The 22,445-nt window shown below is 34.2% G+C and overlaps 3 protein-coding genes across 4 annotated transcripts; all 3 read right to left on the bottom strand.

The window, feature by feature from the left end:
- Positions 1 to 4,346: 4,346 nt before the first annotated feature.
- Positions 4,347 to 8,804, bottom strand: LOC132047244 (serine/threonine-protein kinase D6PK-like). The gene is made up of 3 exons (XM_059438235.1): positions 8,346 to 8,804; positions 6,704 to 7,656; positions 4,347 to 5,369 (listed from the first exon to the last, which is right to left on the bottom strand). Exons 2-3 carry the CDS (start codon positions 7,633 to 7,635, stop codon positions 4,532 to 4,534), a joined length of 1,770 nt encoding a protein of 589 aa, XP_059294218.1. The 5' UTR covers positions 7,636 to 7,656; positions 8,346 to 8,804; the 3' UTR covers positions 4,347 to 4,531.
- Positions 8,805 to 13,170: 4,366 nt separating this feature from the next.
- Positions 13,171 to 19,005, bottom strand: LOC132047243 (uncharacterized). Of its 2 annotated transcripts, none has more exons than XM_059438233.1 (4): positions 18,859 to 19,005; positions 18,134 to 18,277; positions 17,933 to 18,055; positions 13,171 to 13,451 (listed from the first exon to the last, which is right to left on the bottom strand). In XM_059438233.1, the coding sequence occupies exons 1-4, from the start codon at positions 18,865 to 18,867 to the stop codon at positions 13,272 to 13,274; spliced, it is 456 nt and encodes a 151-aa protein (XP_059294216.1). In that variant the 5' UTR covers positions 18,868 to 19,005; the 3' UTR covers positions 13,171 to 13,271. The 2 variants fall into 2 exon arrangements, with proteins under 2 accessions (XP_059294216.1, XP_059294217.1); XM_059438234.1 differs by lacking the exon at positions 18,859 to 19,005 and adding an exon at positions 18,439 to 18,789.
- A 79-nt stretch (positions 19,006 to 19,084) lies between these two features.
- On the bottom strand, positions 19,085 to 22,085 carry LOC132047242 (heterogeneous nuclear ribonucleoprotein 1). Its single transcript, XM_059438232.1, has 6 exons — positions 21,774 to 22,085; positions 21,170 to 21,210; positions 20,912 to 21,075; positions 20,695 to 20,797; positions 20,429 to 20,598; positions 19,085 to 19,846 (listed from the first exon to the last, which is right to left on the bottom strand). The coding sequence occupies exons 1-6, from the start codon at positions 21,923 to 21,925 to the stop codon at positions 19,322 to 19,324; spliced, it is 1,155 nt and encodes a 384-aa protein (XP_059294215.1). The 5' UTR covers positions 21,926 to 22,085; the 3' UTR covers positions 19,085 to 19,321.
- Between the last annotated feature and the right edge of the window lie 360 nt (positions 22,086 to 22,445).

Genomic DNA, 22,445 nt, shown 5'->3' with positions numbered 1-22,445 from the left:
CCGAACATTATAATAAGTATGGTCAATGTGTAAAAAAATTATACCATCACGTTAAGTTTACGTACAACAATAAGTATCTTCACACCAAACCCGATATGGAGACATAGTAACTTGAAAATAGAAAAATACTTGGGCAATTTGCAAGGTTGTCCTTCGCTTTGGGCCCGGGGGGGGGGGGGGGGAGTCCTTTAATTTTTGTCCTCTGCTTTTATAAATGGGCAATTAGCAGAATTGCCCTTCTTTTGGGGTAGTCTTTAAATTTTCTTTTCCCTCATATTGTAATTTTTAAATTTTTTTCTTGTTTAAAACCATGGGTTTCTAGGTTCGAACTCACTCGGTCAAAAATTTTTAAAAAAAATTCGCAAGACGAGTTTAAATTTCGTTATGCCCCCACAGAATTTTAAGTATGTTTAACCAAAAGTCTGCAGATGAAATGCGGATTTTGCCTTGAGGCATATATATATATTTTTTAACTTTTCAATGTAAACTTTTAGTTATGCCTTAACTAAAAGTGTGCCCATAAGACATAACTAAAAGTATCTCTGCAGCCAAGGCGAGAAACTTTTTCCTTAAGAAGAACTAAAGTTATGCTTAGAACCCGACATAACTATAAGTTCCGCCTTATAAGGCAAAGTTTATGCCTTAAGAAAAAGTTCCGCCTTAGGGGCATACTTTTAGTTATGCCTTAACTAAAAGTCTGCCCCATAAGGCATAATTAAAAGTATGACCCATCAGGCGGAATTTTTCCTTAAAGCATAACTAAAAGTTTGCCTTATAAGGCAAAGTCTATGTCTTAAAGAAAAGTTATGGATTATGGGGAATACTTTTAGTTATGCCTTAACTAAAAGTCTGCCCCATAAGGCATAACCAGGAAAAGACTTTTAGTTAAGTCTTAAATAAAAGTCTGCCCATAAGTATGCCAAACCCGGCATATATTTTTTAAGGAATAACCAAAGTTATGTCGGACCAACATCCTTATGCCAAGTCTGCCCATAAGGCATGAGTATGCCAGGTCCGGCATAACTTTGGGTTATTCCACCCTAAAATAGGATATTTGGGTTCGTCCACCCTAAAATAGGTACTTTTTTTATTCCATGCTTGAAAATAGGATATATCCCGGGTTCTTCCACCCGTGAATTAGGATATGCATCGAGTTCTTCCAAAGACCGAATAGATATATTGGGTTATTCCACCCCAAAAAAGGATATATCCAAGCAAAAAAATGTTTGCAAAAATAGATATTTTGGGTAGAATTTCGCAAACACGGCATTTAGGCTCGTCCGCCTTTAATTGGACATATTAAGTTTTTCAAAAAAATTGAATTGCACTTGCATTCGCACTACTTTTACCTTGAATGATTTTCGTACTAATGAAGGGCAATCCGCTACTTTTATCTCAAAAATTTTAAATACTAACTATTTTTATCTTAAATATTTTGGGTATAAAAGAAAATACACTAGCAATATATATAAACTTAAAATTTATGAGGTAAAATCTTATTTGATTTTTAAGTTTTAAACTTTAAAATTTCCTGCATAGTTCAAATAAGGAAAGACTTGATTAAAAAAAATATGTAGCTTTTAAAGTCATAAATAGTAGGAAATAATTAAATTACAATTTTAACCAATATAAAAACTATTTTTAAGTGGAGAAAAAAAAGAGCGAAACTATTTCGCTAAGGGGCTTCATGTCTTCAATATTATATATAGATTGTTCAATTACTTCAATCTCTTAGCTATTTCATTTTCATAAGCCAATAATATTTCTTAAGTTTGTATATATGTTTTCAATTTTGAAATATTATTTTATTGATAATTCGTAAAATTAACCTGAATGATATATATTGTTGTTATATTATCACTTGGTAAATCTTGTAAAATATAGATAAGTTGTAATTGTATTAATAGGAAGAAAAAAAGTAAATTGAAATTGGTAACCTGGAGTTATAATTTATAATTGGGATTAAATTATTATTGTCTTATTACAGATCTTATTACATGTTTTCTCCTTAGCAGAAGGAGAAAAGAGTACTTCAATGATTTATTGAAGTAGGAGATGATAAATTACAAGATTGAAAAGATATGACACTCTCTTTCGGAGGTAGAACGATTTTAACATCATGTATAAGAGTTTGCAAATTAATCTGTTCTCAGCATGTGTTCCTTCAAAATTTGTTTTGAATCAAATCTAGCGATTTCCTCTTTTTTTTTTTTTTTTTTTTTTTTTGGTGGGGGTGGGGGTTGCGGGGGGGGGGGGTGGTAGGAATGATGCAGAGCATAGGAGTCAACATTGGACATCAAGGTAGCTTAAAGGGGAGGCTAGTAAAACAATTATTTTAAGTCCCCAACATTTTGGGGCTTCAAAAAATATTTAATATTAAATTTATAATTTTATTTTTGCTTAAAAAATATTAAAGATTTTAGGGAAATACAAAAAATTTACAAAAAGAAATAATAGAAATACTTTTTTTAATAGTAGATATATTTTACACCTTAAATTAAACTACTCAAATCTTCATATTCATAAACAAAATTTCTTACAAAAAGATCCATGATAATGTATTGTAAACACATGTTTAATATCTTATTAGTTTGAATTAATCCTGATCAATATAAGAAATAACATTACTATCAGATGTTTGTTGTAAATTTAAAGGCTTTACATCTTATAGAAGTACTATATTATTTTTCTTTATTAATAAGTATGGGAAAAGAAGCGACAGTGTTGTTTTGCATATTTGTAAAACATAGATTCTATTTTAAAAAATTACGGTCTCTTACTAAAAATAACTCTAGGCCACTAGTTTATTGAGTTGTTCTTGTTGGGCATTCTAGGATAGTACATGTCTTCTAACTAATGAATGAATTAGGACAGAGAGAGAAAATCACAAAGTTAAAAAATTTAAATTAAATAATACTAACATTACGAGCGATAGTACGAGCACGATCACGACAAACCAATTCATCGTGAAATATAGAGATGCAAAGAGAACTTCACCGATGAACATTCAAGTTAAGATCCATTACATAGAAATGACTTATCTTTTTTGTATTTGTTACTTAAAAATCACCTAACAATGCTTCAATACACTAACAAGTCACTCTAGCTGGATTTTTCTAATGCCTTATTGGAAAAGTTGATGCGGTCCTCTAAAATAGGTTGATGCGGTCCTCTAAAATAGGCAATTTCCTTAACAAATATATTGTTTATGTTTTATCCTATTTATTACCGGTTTTTTAATTTGACCCTGACAAAAAATCAAATACCTATTTATTTACCCCACTAACTTAATATAAAATCGGAAAACCCCTATCATTCCCAACCAAAAAAATCAACATCATCTCAGTTAATTTCCTCCAAAACGTGAACTTCCAAAGATGCACCAGTCCAATATAACTTAAAACCAAAAAATGTACATTAGTTATCCACTATTAAATGATGATACAATTGTATACCTAAACACGTGCCACTAATATTGTATTATATTAAAAAAAAATTATTATTTTTGTTAAACATCCAATCTATGATGTTCTCACGAAAAGACTGCTTTTAATTTTTATAATTAATTAAAATTAAAATATTATTAATTTGAAAAATATATATCGATTATGTTTTACAATATATATGTTTCAAATACATGATTATTAATTAATATATTTTTAAGAAATAATGTATTGTTAAATACATATTTAATATAATTTATAAAAGCGCATATTTTTAACAAATATTAATTTTTAATTTCATAATTAAATTTTATTTTTAAATTAAACTAACTATGTAATCTCTTTCCTTAATTCTCTCTCTCCCTCACGAAAATGGGGTATGTAATTACTAATTTGGCCGTGAAATTACTACCCTAGTAATTACACCAATTCCAATTACCAGGTGGCTTTCCAAACAGACTCTTAATCTCAATTCTTCCGTTCACTACATCAAAGTATACATCTTCAAAAAACATTGTGGACACGTCGCGTCAGCCTATTTCTAGCGAAATTTACCCACATGATAATATTTAGCGACTGTATGTTCCTCTTCCTTTAATAAGCAAGTGAAAATGGACAATATGATGAGGATATGAAATGAGCTTAAATGAAAAAGTAGGCATTGATATAGCCGACCCCAACTTGTTTAGGACTGAGCCGCAATTGTTGTTGTTATGCATTTTGCGATTCCATCTAATACTCCCAATTACCATCAACTTTTTAATGACTGGATAATGGCACATTAACATTTGATTCTTCAGTTGTAAATTTTAAAACATCACATCCAGTAATGCCTAGCTTTAGAGCCACATAACCTCCACATCAAGGCCTACTTCATTAATATCAACAACATGCTTAACCATGGAGAGAAATCATTCATTTCTAGTTGGATAACATTGAACTTTGAAGAAGTGTATACAAGGGAAAATGGCCTTCAACATCCACATTTCAACAGAGTATGCGCTTTACATTAGCATAATCAAAGGAACACAAAAACAATGTTTCTTCAACGTGGCTCTCCGTATAATGCGGCCAAGGAAAAGAATTCCTCAGAAGAAATCAATCTCAAAATAATTACCTGAAGGTTTCACATCAACTCCGGGGGCCTTTCCTGCTGGTGGTGTTCGGGGCATATCATATACCATGGATGGCTTTGGTACATCTGGAGGACTGGCACATCGTATAAGTGCCCAGTTCACATTTTGAAAGAAAGGATGTTGCTTTATTTCAGTAGCTCCTCGCCTATATGCAAGGCGATGTTGTGGCTCCTTCACAAGTAAACCTCTTATCAAATCCCTTGCAGCAAAACTAACACTAGGTGTTTCAGGAAATCTCAAGGGCTGACCAACAACATTAAACAATGTTGCCCTATTGCCCCCTCCTTTAAAAGGAGTTTGTCCAAACAAGAGTTCGTATAAAAAGATCCCGAATGTCCACCAATCTACAGCACTGCCATGTCCTTCGCCTTTTATAATTTCTGGAGCCAGGTATTCATGCGTCCCCACAAAAGACATCGATCGAGCACTTGTTGGTTCAGCAAGAAGTTCAGGGCGATTCACTTGGTTATATGTTTCAGTTTTTAGTTTTGACTTCTTTTCTTTATTGGGCTTGCTTAGAAAACGCGGTGTAAAACATGAAGGTTGGATACATGAGGGCTGTACAACACAAGATGGCTCGATACAATATGATGAGCTCTTGGACTCTAAGCTTGAATTTGAGGATCTAACTAGAGTTGGGCTAACGGCACACCTCAAGGAGAGGTCAAAATCAGAAAGCATTATATGACCATCTTCTCGAACCAAAACATTCTCTGGTTTAAGATCTCTGTAAATGATTCCAAGCATGTGCAGGTACTCTAGAGCAAGAAGAACTTCGGCCACGTAAAATCTATACTCCAAAAATAGAAAAATCAACGGTAAGAATCGCAACTAAACTCAAACATAAGTACATAACTCCAACCTATTACTCACTGAACTATAAGTGTAGGTGTACTATCAATGATCATAGCAGAATGAACTTATCTTTGGTTAAGACAAAACTACTCGTTATATTCAACTCCATCAGCCCCAATAAACAAAATTGTAGAACCTTACACCAACAGTTTCCTTTTCTAAACCAAATGACAGAATGATGAATATGAATATGCACTGGAAAACAAATATTTGCCACTGAACTGCACATAGCAGGAAAGGTCTGAACTTAATTTTGAGAAAAATCAAGAATGAGTAGGGAAATAAGCAAACATGTTCAAGTGAAGAGATATCAAGGGAAATATACGGATACAGATCTAGAATACAACAGGACGAAACAAAGTCAACAGCTATAAGCACAATGCGGTATATCTAACTCATCATGTTTCGAACAGCAAGGCCTATAGAGGTAATAAAATTAGCAGAAGATATATATATAGGGACTTACTTCTGTTGACACAGGATCTTCCTTACGTAATAGATTAAATTTAGTTCTACTTCAACAGACCTTTAAGACACTTAGGGGTCGTTTGGTTGTTGGTTAGGAAGTGAATTGTTCATGTATTAAAACCAACATAATTAGTACCATGTTTGGTAGCATTTTCGATGCTATGTTAAAATTCATCACACAAAGTACGGTGTTAGGTTACCAGTTTACAATCCAAAGATAACTAAAACATGTACTCCCTCTATTTCAATTTATTGTGAACCTATTTCCTTATTAGTCTGTGCCAAAAAAATGACCTCTTTCTATAATTACAAACAATTTGCTTTTATGAAATGATTTATAGCCACACAAATCATATGTGACTCATTTAACACCACAAGTTTAAAAGTCTTCTCCTCTTTCTTAAATTCCGTGCCCAGTCAAATAGGTTCACATAAACTGAAACGGAGGGAATATAATTTATGAGCGAATTTATGTATTATTTTATGCAGAGCAGAAGATGGAATAACTAATACATGAATACTAAAACCAGCAAAATGGGTACCCTGCATAACTAATCTCTGCATTACTAGTACCTGCATAACTCTAACCAGCAACAAAACAACACTTAAAGCATAATAATAATGGCAGGTTCTCAGAAAGAGATACTTACATCGGCATTGCGTATAAAACAAAATATGCTAACAGATTTATTTATCCAAGCAGCAATTCTAAACGTTGTTTAATCATTAAGATCGCAGCAATAGTTGGATATCTTAATCGTAAAGCAAAGAGATGAATAATATAAGCGGACAAACACTAACCTGGCAGCATGCTCCGGAAAAAATTTTCCTGGCTGTTTTTGCCTAAGTGCATGTAAGTCTCCACCAGGGCAGAATTCCATCACCAAACAGGAAAATTTGTCTGTTTCAAAGTGTGAATACAGTGTTGGTAGAAAGGGATGATCTAGAGACTGCAGTATCTCTCTTTCTGTCTGAGCTCTCACAAGTTTCTTGCGACTTTCTAGAGCTGCCTTATCCATCACTTTCATGGCAAAGAAACTTCTCGTCCCAATCAACTCTGCTAGAAAAACGCTTCCAATATCACCACATCCCAATCTCTTCAAAAGTCTGAAGTGGTTAAAGCCCAGTGTACCCTCACGGGCTCTAATGGCTTGAATTGCATCCCACCTAGTATCATTTGACTTATGCGGCTTATATACTGCACTGTTGAAACTACTAGAGCTGCTTTCATCACTAATGTCACTACCTGTACTAGTTTTTCTGCTTTCAACAAAATCACATGAATTGCTCACTTCACCACTTTCAGTACCAGACTTGTCCACAGTACTGCTAGCGCATTCACTGACAGAAACTTCTGTGTTGGAAAAACTTTGTTTGGCTTCTGTGTACTGTGTAGCGGAATAAAAACTGTTTTGAGGACTAGGAGGACAATAGGTGATTCCTTTGGCAGCAGCATTTGAAGTAAAATCACTTGGCTCTAAATCGTCGTTTGAAGTAGTATTCTTCAAACCATGATGTAAATCCTCGATAGATGATTTAGTTTCAAAGGCCAAAACTTGCTCTCCTGAACAACCTTCTGCTAATTGATTGACAGTAGCTTCTGTTTCCTGAACTTCCTTTTTCCCTTCATTTGCCACTGATCCAGTTGGAGTGTGAGTTGCATTGCACTCAACAGAAGTGAAAGAAATGTGACCGTTTGGCAAGGAACTGATTCCATCAACAATAGACTCCATTGTGTTTTTATGGTGCAAACACTGCCATTACACAGTTTGAAAATGAAGAAATTAGCTACTTAAGTTCAACAAAAACTGTAGTTCAACATTATTTTAACTGAAGTTCACATTTTCGAAAAGAATTGATTTCCATGATCTGGTAATGCAGCATTGATTACAGAACTACACGTACACTAACAGCAAAGTTACAAAACTATTCAGAATGAAATGATCATACAACAAATCGGAACGAGGTACACAACCACAACTCACCCTCTAAGGCAGGAGTAGAGGGAGAGTGTCAGCTACAGGTTCGGCTGAACCCAATAGCTTTAATTCAAACTCCATATTTGTCTCAAGAATCTATTAAATATGTACTGATTATTTAATTTAGAACTCAGTAACTTAAAGGATTTCGAGTTCAAAACCCATAAGCTTCAAATCCTGGTTCTGCTCCAAGGATTCTTCCAAAAGAACGTTAAAATACACAGAGATTGCATTTCAACTTTCCAATCTCAAAAATCAGTTCATAATAAGGGGAAAAAAGAAAAAAAAAAAAGAGTTGGGTTACTTGCAAGATTCAGGAAATAGAGGTGCCAAAAAGAACTTATACAGCTTCTTGCATGACTTGAATTCTCATTACTATTTCCACAATTCACAAAGAACCAAAAAAAGAAAAAGAAAAACAGAACAGAGAAAGAAAGAAGAGAGTTATAGGCTATTGATTTCACCTGATTAGCAAATGCAGAAAAAAGAATGATCTGTCATGATCATTTAGAGTCACCAAAAGAGATAAATTCGCTCAAAAAGCGCAACAGCTTTGCATTGGTAGCACCTTTTCTCTTGTATTGATTTCTGAGTCCTTTTTCAGATCCGATCGAAACAATAAAGAGTGTAATAGATATGATTTAATTAGTAATCTAATAATTTTCGGTTAAAACATGAATATAATTAGTTTGGATAATGGGCTGAAATAGTAAAATTATATTGGGAAAGAGAGTCGATGAAACAAAGCTCCCAACAAGCAAAGCAAAAGGCTAATGGAACAGAGCAAAGCTTAAAGCCAACTGCTTAGAGAATAAATTGGTACGTGAAATTTCTCTTATTCTTTCTTCTTTCTATTTCACTCTGTTTTTTCCCTTCATCTTCACCTTTTCTTGTTTCTGTAAACGCTTATATTGTAATCTTACACGATGCTGCTTTCTTCTTACTTACTTACTCCACTATCCCAAAAAAGTTGGCACATTTCGCTGGTTAAGAGTTAAACTTTTTAATTTTGATCATGTGATTTAATATAAAAAAATATTTTTTTAAAATAATATTTACATATTTAAAATTATATAAAAAGTACTATAAATCACCATAATTAATAATTTAAAATATTTAAAAAACCTATGAAAAAATTACGATCAAGAAACAATTCATTTGATTCCGAAAAAGTGAAAAGTGTCAATTTTTTTGAGATAGAAGGTTTTTTTTCGTAAAATACGAAAAGAAAATACAAATACGGTAATTGTTTGGGGGGGGGGGGGAGTGGGGGGGCGGGGAGAAAGATGACAAATGGCCTTGTAGTAGGTTTAAAATAGTCCTCTAAATATCTCATAAGTAATTTTGGTCCTTTAAATTTGTTGGTCTTTATCAACTATTTATCAAATGCGTTAAATTTAATCGGTCTGGAAAAAAATATTTGACGTAAACTACCATTTGGAAGCACAGTTTTTTTGCAATTTATTTGTCTTTTTTCTATTTCAAGAGCTTAGTGAAACTTTGTTAGGTGCAAATTTAGTTTTTTTTTTTTTTTATCTATTTTCTGTTAGTATAGCTTTTTATGTTGCAGTTGCTGCGATTTAGCCGAAATTCTAGTGTTTATGTCAAATATATTATATTTTCATCGGTAAATTTAGGTTTAAAGGATTATAATTGTTCAAGTGATGCGTAAGGGACTATTTTAAATCTACTATGAAAGATGATTTAGGTTTAAAGGATTATAATTGTTCAAGTGATACGTAAGGGACTATTTTAAATCTACTATGAAAGATGATAGACCATTTTTGTTATTTTCTCTTACCTTCAGCACAGAGTTCTGGAAATTACAATTTATCATTTATTGTTACTGCTAACTTTTTTACCGAGAGCCACTGTTAGTTACTGCCGAATCATTCAGTGTTTTGACTGTTTCAAAGCCTCTGAATTTCATGCTCAATTCCGTTTTTCTTATCATTAATTTCATGCAAGTGGGAAAGCATGTTTTCATTTAAGAGGTTTCGGTTTTTAAAATTCGAAATTCCAATTTGAAATAGTAATAAATTTCAGGTACGTTACCCAATTCAAAACTATAGGTGCCAGTGAAAAAATAGAATCACTTCAATTATTGTTGTCAATCAATAGTATGATAAGATAAGATGAGTAAAGAGACGTGAAAATATATGAACAAAAAAGAGACAACATCTGTCACAAGAATAGTTGTTTATCAAAATTTTGCATATTGTTCCCAGTTTTGACATTATATGAGATATTTTTTATGAAACTAACTTTTGGTATTAACTATTTTAATTTTTTCTCCAGTCAAATAATTTAATATTAAATGAACTAAAGGAGTAATACACAATTATATGTCATTTAAAGAAAGGCTAGTAAAATTCTAGTGAATCAACTATTTTTTCAAATTGAAATTTTGTAATATTCAATTCCCAAATTTATCTCAATTCTGAATTCTCAAGTCGTGTTTGACTTGTGATGCTTCAAGGTCAAAGCAATTCAAAGGAAGCTACCTGGTTGTGCATATTATCAAGCTACGACTGACGTGTGTAATGAAGTTAAGATAGATAGGCTTCTCTTATACTTTACAACTTTACTGGTAAAAAATTACTCACATCAGTATTTATACCAAATCAATACAATTTATTACGGTTAAGTGGTTTAATAAAGTAAAAATGTATGTTAATTAATCATGATTAAGTAAAAAAAATAAGTGGTTTAATAAAGTAAAAATATATGTTAATTAATTATGATTAAGTAAAAAAAAAAACTCTATATTCAAACACATGGCATGTCTATATTGATTTGGTGTAAACACCTGGTGTGGATAAATTTTACCTAACTCTAATATAGTTATCTCCCTTTTTTCCTAATTTTGAAGTTTCAGGATATTTGAAGGAAACTTTTTTAGATTATGGTTTCTACAGTTGATATGATTGGAAGGTCCAAATTAAATTAGTATAACATTTGTGATAATGTGACGGCCCAAATAGCTTTTACGTGTACTAACATTAGTTGCTAAAGATGGCAAAACAACAGAAAAATAAGAAAGTATTGTATCCATTATGTTTGCGTTCATGCTATCACGTCAGAAGAATTGAAATTAAAGTTTAATAATTGCAATTTAACAGCATATAAATTATGAAATTAAAGTTTATCTTATATGTATCACTTAGGTGTTAGTTTCAATTTTGAAAAGTGAATTATTTTTTCCTTCCTCCCACACACTAATTACAAATTACGAACTCAAATTCACCCACACACACACACACAAAAAAAAAAAAATATATATATATATATATATATAGATAAAAAGCTAAAAAGGCAACTTAGGCATTTTGTCCAGATTCGGTAAATTCCATTTTTATTGGAATGATCTTTCATTGGGTTTACTTAACTATTATAGGGACTTTTACCATTATGCTTTACTTCTCTTCGAATTTGCACATTCTTGCCTTGTCATATCAGCATAAAAATAACTTTATAGCATTTATATACTAAGAACATTTATTTTTAACTAATAATTGAAAACCATATATACGATGCGTAAGACATGCAAAATAACATTAAGAGAGATAAAAAAAAAATACATGAAAAAACAAGTATGTATAGACTTCAATATATATAGTAAAACTCACTTATGAATTCGTTACTGCAACTGTAACACATAAAAAATCTTTTTTAAATTATCCTGCTTCTGGTAGATGAATCGGGAAAGGTGCAAGTTAAGGGAAAAGTTAAATTTTGACATATACTAATACTACTAAGAATGGTACATTATAACATTATAAAACTGCACTCAATTTAGTAGAGTAATAATTAAAAGTAATCACATGATGAGAGGCACCAAAGTTGAATAGATACAATATAACTACAATTACGAGACAGGGAAAAGGGTATCACATGCACGCACGTGAACCGGAACCGTCGCATGTGGACCGCCTGTCGAGTTCCTTTAATTATTTTGTTTATAAAATATAAACCATTAAACTAACCTCTATATACGCCAAAATTACTTAATGCAGAAACTACATCCACAAAAGAAAAATATTTGTCCAGATAAATTGCTCTATTTAGAAAATTTATAAGTAGTATATAATAGCAGAGGTCAATGGCAGGCAATGCATCCTTCGCTTATGGAATATTCACTAAAAATATCCTCTAGTCTTCTGATCCAGGAAACCTCAATACTGCATAATTGTTTTTCGTATTCTTTATCTTTCTTTTTTCGTAATGATTTCATTTGAATAGCTTACGTGCCTTTCAACTATTTCATCAGGTACGTATTGTCCCGTCAAAACAGATATATGACAACTTTGTTCACCTGAGCTTAGATAAATGAAAAGAAATCATCTACTAACGTTTTTGCCTCTGCTAATAGGTCTAATAGTACTAATAGATCTCATGGCACACTGAAATCACCAAATCGAAATTGTACATCCATCCATGCCATCCCGAAAGTTTTGGGTTACTTTGAATATTTTGAATCACCGTATGAAATGAGCTTGAATAAAGAAGTGAAATTCGTATAGTCAATCCCAATGTGTTTGTGATTGATTATTGTTATTGTTGTTATGATTTTAACTCGTAATTTAAAAGTGTGATGAATTTTTCGAATTTCTACCCCCCTAAATCAATGTCACAAGTTCGGAGTCTAATGAATGAAGAACCGATAGGAAGCTTTTTATCCTTGTTACTTGGTGGATTCATTCGATGTGAATATAAATGTCTGATCAGTGAAATTCGGATACTTGCAGAGTGTTGTCGGACAAGTTATATAGAAGCAACTACAATTATGGCTGAAAATTCAAAAGGCGTTACTCAATAGGCTACTGAGAAGAGAAAAGTAGTGAATAAATGGTGTCCTAACACGTGGTAGAAAAGATAGTGAGACAGTGCCTGCTATCTCGTGGACCCTTGCCTGCAATCAAATATACATGCTTTAAGCTTATACCAAATCACTCATTGTCAACGTAATACGAGACTTCATTCCCGTATCATTCTCCACCATAAGCTCTCCAATGTGGGAAAGTTCCCATTACCATCAACAATAAATATAGTAATTCCCTTCTTTTTATAGATTTTCCCCCTCCCTGGTAACATTCCCCTTTTTATTTTTTGTACTTGAAAACAGTAGTGTTCAAGTCAATTCGACTATTTCACTGAACACCTGATGCCACTTACCAACATAGTCACCTTGATAACTCCGACCACCAAGGCCTAAGCAGATGAAAAGGAACCTTGATACAATTTAATATTAAGGATCTGATGTATGATTGAGACATGCTACCAGCAAGATATCGAACGAGTTCTTTTGACATAGGCAATTCAATTAAGTTGTATTTCATAATGTACACATAAAGATGAAGGGAAGAATCATAATCAAGATTGTTCTAGTATCAAGATTGTTCTAGCAAATTTTCTAAGTACAAATTTAAGATGTATCTTCCAGTAGACAACACATCAAGCCTCTTCTCGCTAGGCTCGTATTTCCCTTTTCGAAGCTGATAACGATGGGTTACAGCTGAAATGGTGTAAGCTCGGCCTTCAATGGTTACACTCTCTCCGCACTGCAAGTTCTGTCATTGAAAATGAACTTTCTATTAGACCAGACACCATCAAACACTATATCCCAATTGCAAGGCCATTGTTAGATGTCTGTCAATTCCAAAATCTTATGTAGGGTCTATGCATGTAGCAATTCAATGAATTAGTGAAGCATTATTGGAAACATTACAGAAAGGTCACATGTCTTTTGTATGACATGAATGTTCGATATAGGAAAGGCATCTGTTGCAGTGTGTATACCTTTGCTTAGTTTCACATCAAGCTAAAATCTGACTGTTACATTGAAACAAGAAAAGCACAAACTTTATGAGTAGTGCTTAGTCTTAATATAACTGCCGACAAAGTGTCAACACCATGAATAATAATAGACTAGTGGTTGCATGAACAGGTAAATCACTTCTTATTGATTGTATTTTCTGACACACCGACCTATGCTTCTACATTCATCTTTCTGGTGAACCAAAAGAGGAGAGAAAAACAAAAAAATTCCACAGCCCACAGGTAAGCAGGATTGTGAACTTAAATGCACAAAGAGCTTAATGAAATTATATTCAGCCAGTTGAAAATTCACAGCTATTGTTCACTTTTGGGTTTTACGGTGAACCATTGAAACCTGTGACTTATTTCCAACTTTATCGGATGTCACCGAAGGGGCAAACCCAGTGATTTATTTCCTCTGTTCTCTCCAAGAGCAGAACAAGTACAGCCAATTCGAGGATGAACGATAAGATATGTTTGTATTTATTTTTGGTTAGGTAAATAATTTTATTAGCAGTAGGGGTATATCTTCGATAAGGAACCTCAGAGATAAAAATTTGCTTCTTGTGAAAAGAAAATAGGGTGATTCATCCCTACAAATGTCATATACCTTAGTCTTACGCACCACGCTTTGCACATGGTACACCGCCATTCAACTTCCAAAATTGGAGCTTCACTAAGGAACAATATCGTATTGCTTCCTGCCCTAGCTCTCTCTTTTTCTTTTTTAAATGAAATAAGTGGTATATTAATAACAAAGCATCCAGGGGAAGCGAGATCCTGCCCTAGCTCTCTCTCCACAGGACTCGTTCATCCAAGGGGATAATTATGGTGCTATCTTTATCATTCTGAGACTTGATTCAGGGAAGGAGAATTATTGTTCCGACACACACCTATCAAATACAGATTCCTATGACTGGCTTGGCATGAAGGACCAGCTAAAGGGCCCAAAAGCAACCAATTAGAAGGTCCAACCCATGAGGATCATTTACTTTTGGTTCTAGCAATTTCAATCCACCAATGTGCCAGATGAACAAAGACAACTAATAATAGAGTTAAAGAAGCCTCAGCCTTTACATCCTAAACAAAAAATATCATCAGCAGGTAACACCTTAAGGCTTGAACAGAAGTACAAATGCTTAGACAAGTGTGCTAATGCAGACACAACCAATGACCCGAGTACTGGAGGGCAAACATATCAGGCATCTTTCAGTTCTCAGATCTAGAGTTTAAGCAAAGATTTGCTAATTGTGAGCCCTTCAATCAAGTAGCGGCCCAACTTTACCTTTTCAACAACAAAGGAAACAGGTTAATTTCACCGACAGTCAATGAATTTACTCTTTGTAACACTTAAAGCATGAACTTACTCTTTGTAACACTTAAAGTAAAAAAAAAACTATCTTTTGTAAAAGTAAAGTCACTAAACTAACTATTTGTAACACTAACTACACCTGCATGCCACACCAACTTATATAAGTTGTCTTCTTCTGTTTTGAATAGTTAATGCCTTTGGCCTTAGCTTGTCCAAAATGGGAAATGCTCCTCTGAATGCCACCAGTAGAAAGGCTCTACTCAAGCTGAATTGCTAACATAAACAGAAATTGGTAATTCCTTAAGTGTCCTGTTGATGCTGCTTCACTATACATATTACATTTCCTATAAGAGGAAGTAAAAAACAGCACTACTTCTATAATTAAGTGGCAGCAGTAGTTATTATTCCCATTCAGCAGTGTAATCTACCCGGTATGCCCTTTAATTTCCACAAGTGTACCAACTCTAGTCCACAACTCATTCAACTCCACTAAAATACACTGCTTTCTTCCTCTGTTATGTTGTCTTCTTTCATCAAATTACTCTTCTTGCATAAGAAGATATAATTTGATCATATAAACAAATCCAAAATCCTTTGAGATAGAGCCACTCGTTTGTTTCCAACCGTGGGTGAATGGGATCCAATACATAAAATCTACTATGATAATTTTGATGTATCCCTCATCCCAAATATTGACCAAATTACTTTTTTTGATAAGAATTATTGAGCAAATTACTTCTTGAAGATTTGAAGAAAATTTTCTTTCAAGACGATTTTCCCAGATAAACACTGAACGTTATCTCTCTAAAAAGTTCTATTGGCAGTGTTTCTATATATGCAGTTCAAGTATAAATTTTGTTCTAAAAAATGCAAAAAACACATAAAATATGAGACCAGAACTTGGTCAGTTTGACCACCATGAACTGAGTCAGTAAGTTTGATGCTAAAGGAAATGTAAATGATTGGCATGAATATCATAACGTTGTTAAGTGCTTTATGGATAAAATTTAAACACATAGAGCTAAGGCAAAAAGCATAAAGGGGTCCACAATCTAAACAAGAAATCACAAAGGAAGGATATTTATATGTAAGTCAAATATCAGCAAGTTGCAGTGCTACAGAGTTCAACCAAGTTATATTCATCTTTATCAGTGAATAAGAGAGACCTGCAGCTTTGGACATATTTTGTACAGGTCTAATACATGCGAATGTAACTTATTCTCACAATGCCTAATAGAACCAGTTCCTGTTAATGGACCAGCGACAATATTCATGCAGGAATGTAGTCAGGGAATATCAGCAGGAACCCAAATTGTGCACCTTCAAGAATCTGACTTGTTTCTTCTTTTCATTTTCATCTCCTGTAGGGACATTCAACCAATACTCAAGATTCAGCAAGAACCCATAATTTCACTTGAAAGTTTTCCCTCTTAGGTTTTGGTTCTTCGTAAGCAAAACTATGAGCACTGTTAGCAGATTCTTGGGATTCAAAAGAAGAAAACCTCAAGAACTTTGCCACCACTCTCACCATGCCTCACACCCCTCGCTGAAAGATAACTTTACTGTAGCATATCAAGCCTACAAAAATGAATCTTTTCCTGACCATGGAGCCATTTTGGAACCTCTTTCTTCAAGCAATTAGAAGATTTTCACCTAATTTCACTAGAAAAAGTACTTTCGCGAAGTTTTTCAAACATTTTGTCCCTAAACTGAGTATATGTGATCAGGTTTCACCTTCCTTGGAACACTGGCGAAGAACATAAGTGGTTGAAATCAGGTCATTTAGTCTTTGCTTTACTGTGTATAATGTCGATATGGCATATCTTAGAGTTTTTTGTAAGCAAACTATAAGCAGTGTTATAGCAGATTGTACTGGTAACTAATTGTATAATAACTAATAAGCCTAGAGGTCCAGTCGTAGAAATGATGATGATGATGCCTTTAAGCTATAAGTACCAAAGAGTTTCAATACTGTATCTATAATTCTAGACGCAGCTCACGTGCTATGAGGCACAACTATGGTCCAACAATGAACCAACCAATTCCTGTGGGAGCACATATAGCACAAAATTCGCTCTTTGTGCACTACAGGTATTTGAAACGAAGGTGAATAGAGTGGACTGAACATAGAGATTCATAAAGTTGACCTTAACTAGCTTGAAGTTGAGCTGTACTTAATACCCACGTGAATGTAAAAGGAACATGAAATTAATCTGAAAACGTGGCCATAAGAATGCCACAAAACAAATTAAGACATTCAACAAAAGCCAATCAACCACGTCCTCCACAACCTCCTCGGCTGTTTCCAAAAGACCCTCGGCTCAAGAAAAACCATGACAAAAATAGGGTCAAATAAGAATTGACGAAAGTAAAGAAGTCATGGCAAAATACTATAGATAAGCATTATGAAGAAAAGTAACAGTAACTGCAGCAAACTAATACAATAAACGAAGTACAAGAGACACCATATAGTAACAGAAAATCCAAGGGCAGGAAACTACAAGATAATACTACGCCTACTAGTATGGATTATGGGAGGATACACGAGACAACACCCTACAACCAACTAACCTTCTACCCTAATCCACAACCTCCTACCTAAGGTCAAGTCCTCGGTATCTAATCCAATCAAATGACAAGAATTCCAACAACAACATACACAGTGTAATCCCACAAGTGGGGTAAATGACAAGAATTCCAAGATAAAGAAAGTTCTTTTCTAATTTTCCCAGTAAAGTAAGATGATATTTCTCCTTTTAACTATATTCAAACCAAAAAAAAAAAAAAAAAACAATTGCAAGAAAAGGAGCTTTAGCATAAACATAATAATCATAACGCCAATCAATCAATAAACTGGGAATTCGAGGCCATAAGCATTATATCAAACAAAAAAAAAATTGGTTTGAGAAAATGATTGCTTACAGAGGGAAGGCAACGTATGCCAAGGTTCTTGGGAGGCGGAGAAATTTCAATAACTTTATAAGGCTGAGGATTTTGACTCTTATCTTTCTCTTTCTTTTTGCAGTAAACTTGGTACATTTGTGTCTGCAATTTTCCTAATAACATCAAAACCCATATAGGCTTAACAAAACAAAAAAAGGAGATTAGAGAGTTGATTCATACCTTTAAGAATGCATTAGTGTTAGATACCATTGCCATTTCTCCTCCCACCTGCTTGTTTTGTTTCTTCTCTCTTTGTTGAATGCCCTGATCGAAAATATGAAGATTTTTATTTGGGTATCTGCAGTTTCTTCCTCGCTGTTTTCCCTTCATTCACCGACAAAAAAAAAGAAAAGGAAAAGGATAATCAACTTTCTAAAGTCTACATAAATCTGAGTTTAGTAACTTAATAGACATGGTAATTAACTTCGTAGTTAGTACTATTGGTTGGTTAAACTATATAAATGGCTTAGAATTAGAAGTATTACTAGTTGTTTCAATTTTTGATAAGGCTAAAAAGGTCCATACGAATCTGTGAATTTGCTTTTGTTTTTGACCTTCCATTCCATCAATGTTTTGTGTTCGTTCTGATTGTGTGGCTACGGGTTTACACCCTTTTTGTTTTATCTTTTGACACGTCTACTCCTTATTTGTTTAGAAAGATTTTTGCCATTGCGGACAAAAATATCGCGATTCAGCTATGCAACATTGCAACTACAGTATATGACAAGTTAACACATGTTTGGCTCTGAATTTATCACGTTGGTTATTCAAACCGATAAGCTGCGTTCCGAGACAAAAGTAAAGTACAATGCTACACTGTAAAATAGTAACTTCACTGATCATCTAAAAGTAATAGTACCGATTATCAGGACGAACAAATCAGGTTACCAAGTACAACTCCTTACCTTATTCATTTGCTCGTATTGACATTGTCACTAGAATCTATCAAAGCAAAATTTAACTTGTTTAACCAGCAAATTTGACCCAGGAACAATAGAAATACAAGAAAAAGGACAGAAATGTGACAGACAAAAGAAATGAAGAATAATTTTGATACTACGTAGATGCTATAGGGACAATGCTGTGGATTCTCAATATTTCAATTGCTTAAGGATTGCAGATAGCTGATGATGGCAGAACCATATTTTCCTTGATAAACCAATCGATATTAAAGAAACCAGTATATAAATTGAGCAAGTACATAGATTTAACAGAACTTAAGATTTTTCATTTAAAAATCGAGAAAAAAAAAAACAAGATTAGATCTCAACAATTGCCTCATTACGCAATGCGCATACATCTTTGGCCATAAGCTTAAAATCACCAAGCCAAAGACAATTCAGCTCTGCCCCTCAATATTTCAGCTTTCTATCTCCCATAAGGGTGATACCTGCTAGAACCAGAACCACCATAGCTTCCCCTACTACTTCCATACATAGAACCTCCGGTAGCATCTCCGCCATAACCACCCCCAAGACCAGCACCATATCCACTGCCATATCCACCGCTACCGGCACCATATCCTCCATAACCTTCACTGGGTCCCCCATAGCCACCACCAACATCATAGCCTCTACCAAAGGCACCACCGCCATAACGGCTAGAATACCCAAAAGAAGCCTCCTCTCTGAAGCCGCCTCCGTAGGCCCCACTGCCACCATATGCTGCTCCATACCCACCCATTCCGGCTCCACTATAACCACCAAATGCACCGGATCTGCCACCATAAGGGCCACCGGACCTATAAGGACCAGCACCAAAACCAGAGTCTCCATATCCACCATATGAATCTGAAAATCCACTGCCAAATGCAGCTCTCGGATGACCTTGACGCCTGGATGGGGCTGGTGGTGGCGCATTAGGTCTCTTAGGCTCAGCCTTCTTGATTTCCACCTGTTAGCCAAATAGAAAAAGGATAGCAAACTGTTAAGTTAAGCAAAGCTTCAAAAGGCTATTGAAAAAAACTCGATCATGCAACAGATGAACGCTCAACTACTATGAGCAGAATCATTTCAATTAGTAGTTATATTCAATTCAATCAGGGCAACTCGAGCATCATCACTCAAAAAGTAAGCTTGTATGGATATGCAAGAGCCCTCAATCCAGTTAAAGCAACTTAAGCTCATTGATAAGTTTGACGGAAGATACAAAAATACATGGTACAATGAACATAGGCATTAACATCGTGCTGCCCAATACATAGCATTGATTTTTCATTGGGAACACTCGATTTCATTCATCTTAACAAGAAAAGAGAAAAAAGATCATAAGCCTAATTCCTTTCAATTTAAGGACATTTTTCAGAAGGCCTAGAACATTTAAAAAAAAAATAAGCACATATATTTAAGGGCGCAACTTTGGCAACAAAATCATGTTCGAAGAAGACAGAGAAAAGCTTGATAACTTTACAAGTCCACCAAAACAATCCAGAAAAAGTATCAAAGCTTAATTAAGACACACTATGCCTATACTGACCTGGGTTCCAGCAAAATCAAGCCTGTTTCCATTAGCCAAGATATCCTCAACAGAATTTTCTGTCTCAAAAGTAATGAATCCAAAGCCGCGAGAACGACCAGTAGAATGGTCTCGCATGATCTGGTGCTCTTTCACCTCTCCAAACTTTGAAAAGAATTCACTGAACTCATCTGAAATATAAAAAGCAACTTAATACCTCAAAGACTTGTTTTAGAAGAATCCAACTAGTAAAGAAAGGGATCAGTTTCTAGTTACAGAAATTTAACCTTCACTAATTGTTGTTGGGATGCCACCCACAAAAATCTTCTTCGTCTTGAAATCTTTTGAGCTGGAACCTCCTCCTCTAGGTATAGTTCGCTTGATTTCCACCTGACACAATCAGAACACCAGTGTGAGGTTCCAATATTTCCATCCAAAATAAAATGAAATTGCACACAACTAATTCTAAGAATGAAATTAAATAAAAGGCAGATGTAGTCTTACTTGCTTTCCGTTTATAACATGGTCTTCCTCAATGACTTTATCCACCACAGAGGGGTCAGCATAAGTCACAAAACCAAACCCACGTGGCTGTCCTGTTCGCCTATCCTTCATAATCACGGAATCAATAATTTCACCATATTTACCAAAGTGCTTGACAAATTGAGCTGCAGATTTACATGAAATATTAGAGACAGGAAAGAGAGCTAAGGAAAAAACAATTTGTCAGACGAGCAAAACGGAGGATGAGAATCGACAAACCTGAAGTTGTCTCTCTAGCCAAGCCCCCAATAAATATCTTACTGCATAGCCACCAAATCCGTTGATTAATACAATAACATGAGCAACTAGATTAAAAATCAACCAAAACAGCGAGGCCTGCCCAACCAATAACTAAGTAACTCCTAATAACAATGCTAAAATGAAATTCAGCATGGTCTTAGATAAAAGAAAAACGCTTGATACATAGGTAGCTTTGACCGAATATTTCATTTAGACACTCGAACTAAGCCGTGTTACAATTGAACACCTCAACTCCTATAAAACGTTCCATTTAGACATTTTCGGTTCAAATTGCCGCAAAAAACCCAGGCATTTTCTACTTGAGGTTGATGCGTATAATTAAAGGAGATACATCTTTTATGTGATTAACTTAAAACCCTAATAGACGAATGAATTTGAACTGAAAGAGTTTAATTGAAACGATTTATTAGGCGTTGAGGTGTTCAATAGTAACATGAATTAGTTTGACCGTCTAAATGGAATATCCTGACAAGTTTAAGGGGCTGACTACGTGTTAAAAATGATACAGAATGACATAAAACACACACATAGAAGGAAGCGAAAGGGCAAAAGAGTAAAATACCCGGGACTAGCACCATCTCCGGTATGGGGTTGAGATGCGCCAACGTCGTCGTTTTGATGGTCGGGAGTAGTAGTTCTGTGGGCGTCATTAGTTTCTTCTTCTTCCTCCAACTTGATTTGAACACCATTTACAGTCCCATTTTGTTCGTCCATTAAGAAGGAACACTGAGATGCTTGCTTTTCAAGAAATTTTGTTCGTGCAACGAATCGGATATCTACAGCCTTTACCGGGATAATATGGGGGGTCTGATCTAGTACAGCACGTTGTCGGCGCCTTTATATACCCAAACCCTAGATACTTTGATGGGGAACGTTGGATTTAATTAATCAACTCCATCCTAAAATTAGTTACTTAATTATGTAAATTTTTTACTAATATTTTAAAATATATTTATTAATTACATTGACATGACAATATGATTTATTAGAATTTTTATATAATTTTAATCGTTAAATATTAAATTGATCAAATTTAATTTATAAAAACTACTCACATTAACCTTCAAAAGAAACGAATTATGATAATTAATTTGAAACAGAGGAAGTACTTTTTATACACTTGAATTAAGGAAAAACAAATACTTAGGGGTTATTTGGTTTGAGGATGCCTGAATGAATTATAAAGTTGAGATCCTAATATAAAAATTAACAAGTACGGGAGTGTTTGATAAAA

The sequence above is a fragment of the Lycium ferocissimum genome, chromosome 2 (genome assembly GCF_029784015.1).
Source record: "Lycium ferocissimum isolate CSIRO_LF1 chromosome 2, AGI_CSIRO_Lferr_CH_V1, whole genome shotgun sequence".
In the NCBI taxonomy this organism is placed as follows: Eukaryota; Viridiplantae; Streptophyta; class Magnoliopsida; order Solanales; family Solanaceae; genus Lycium; species Lycium ferocissimum.
The sequence above is the reverse complement of the archived record's forward strand: the minus strand, read 5'-3'. Positions and strand labels throughout refer to the sequence as shown.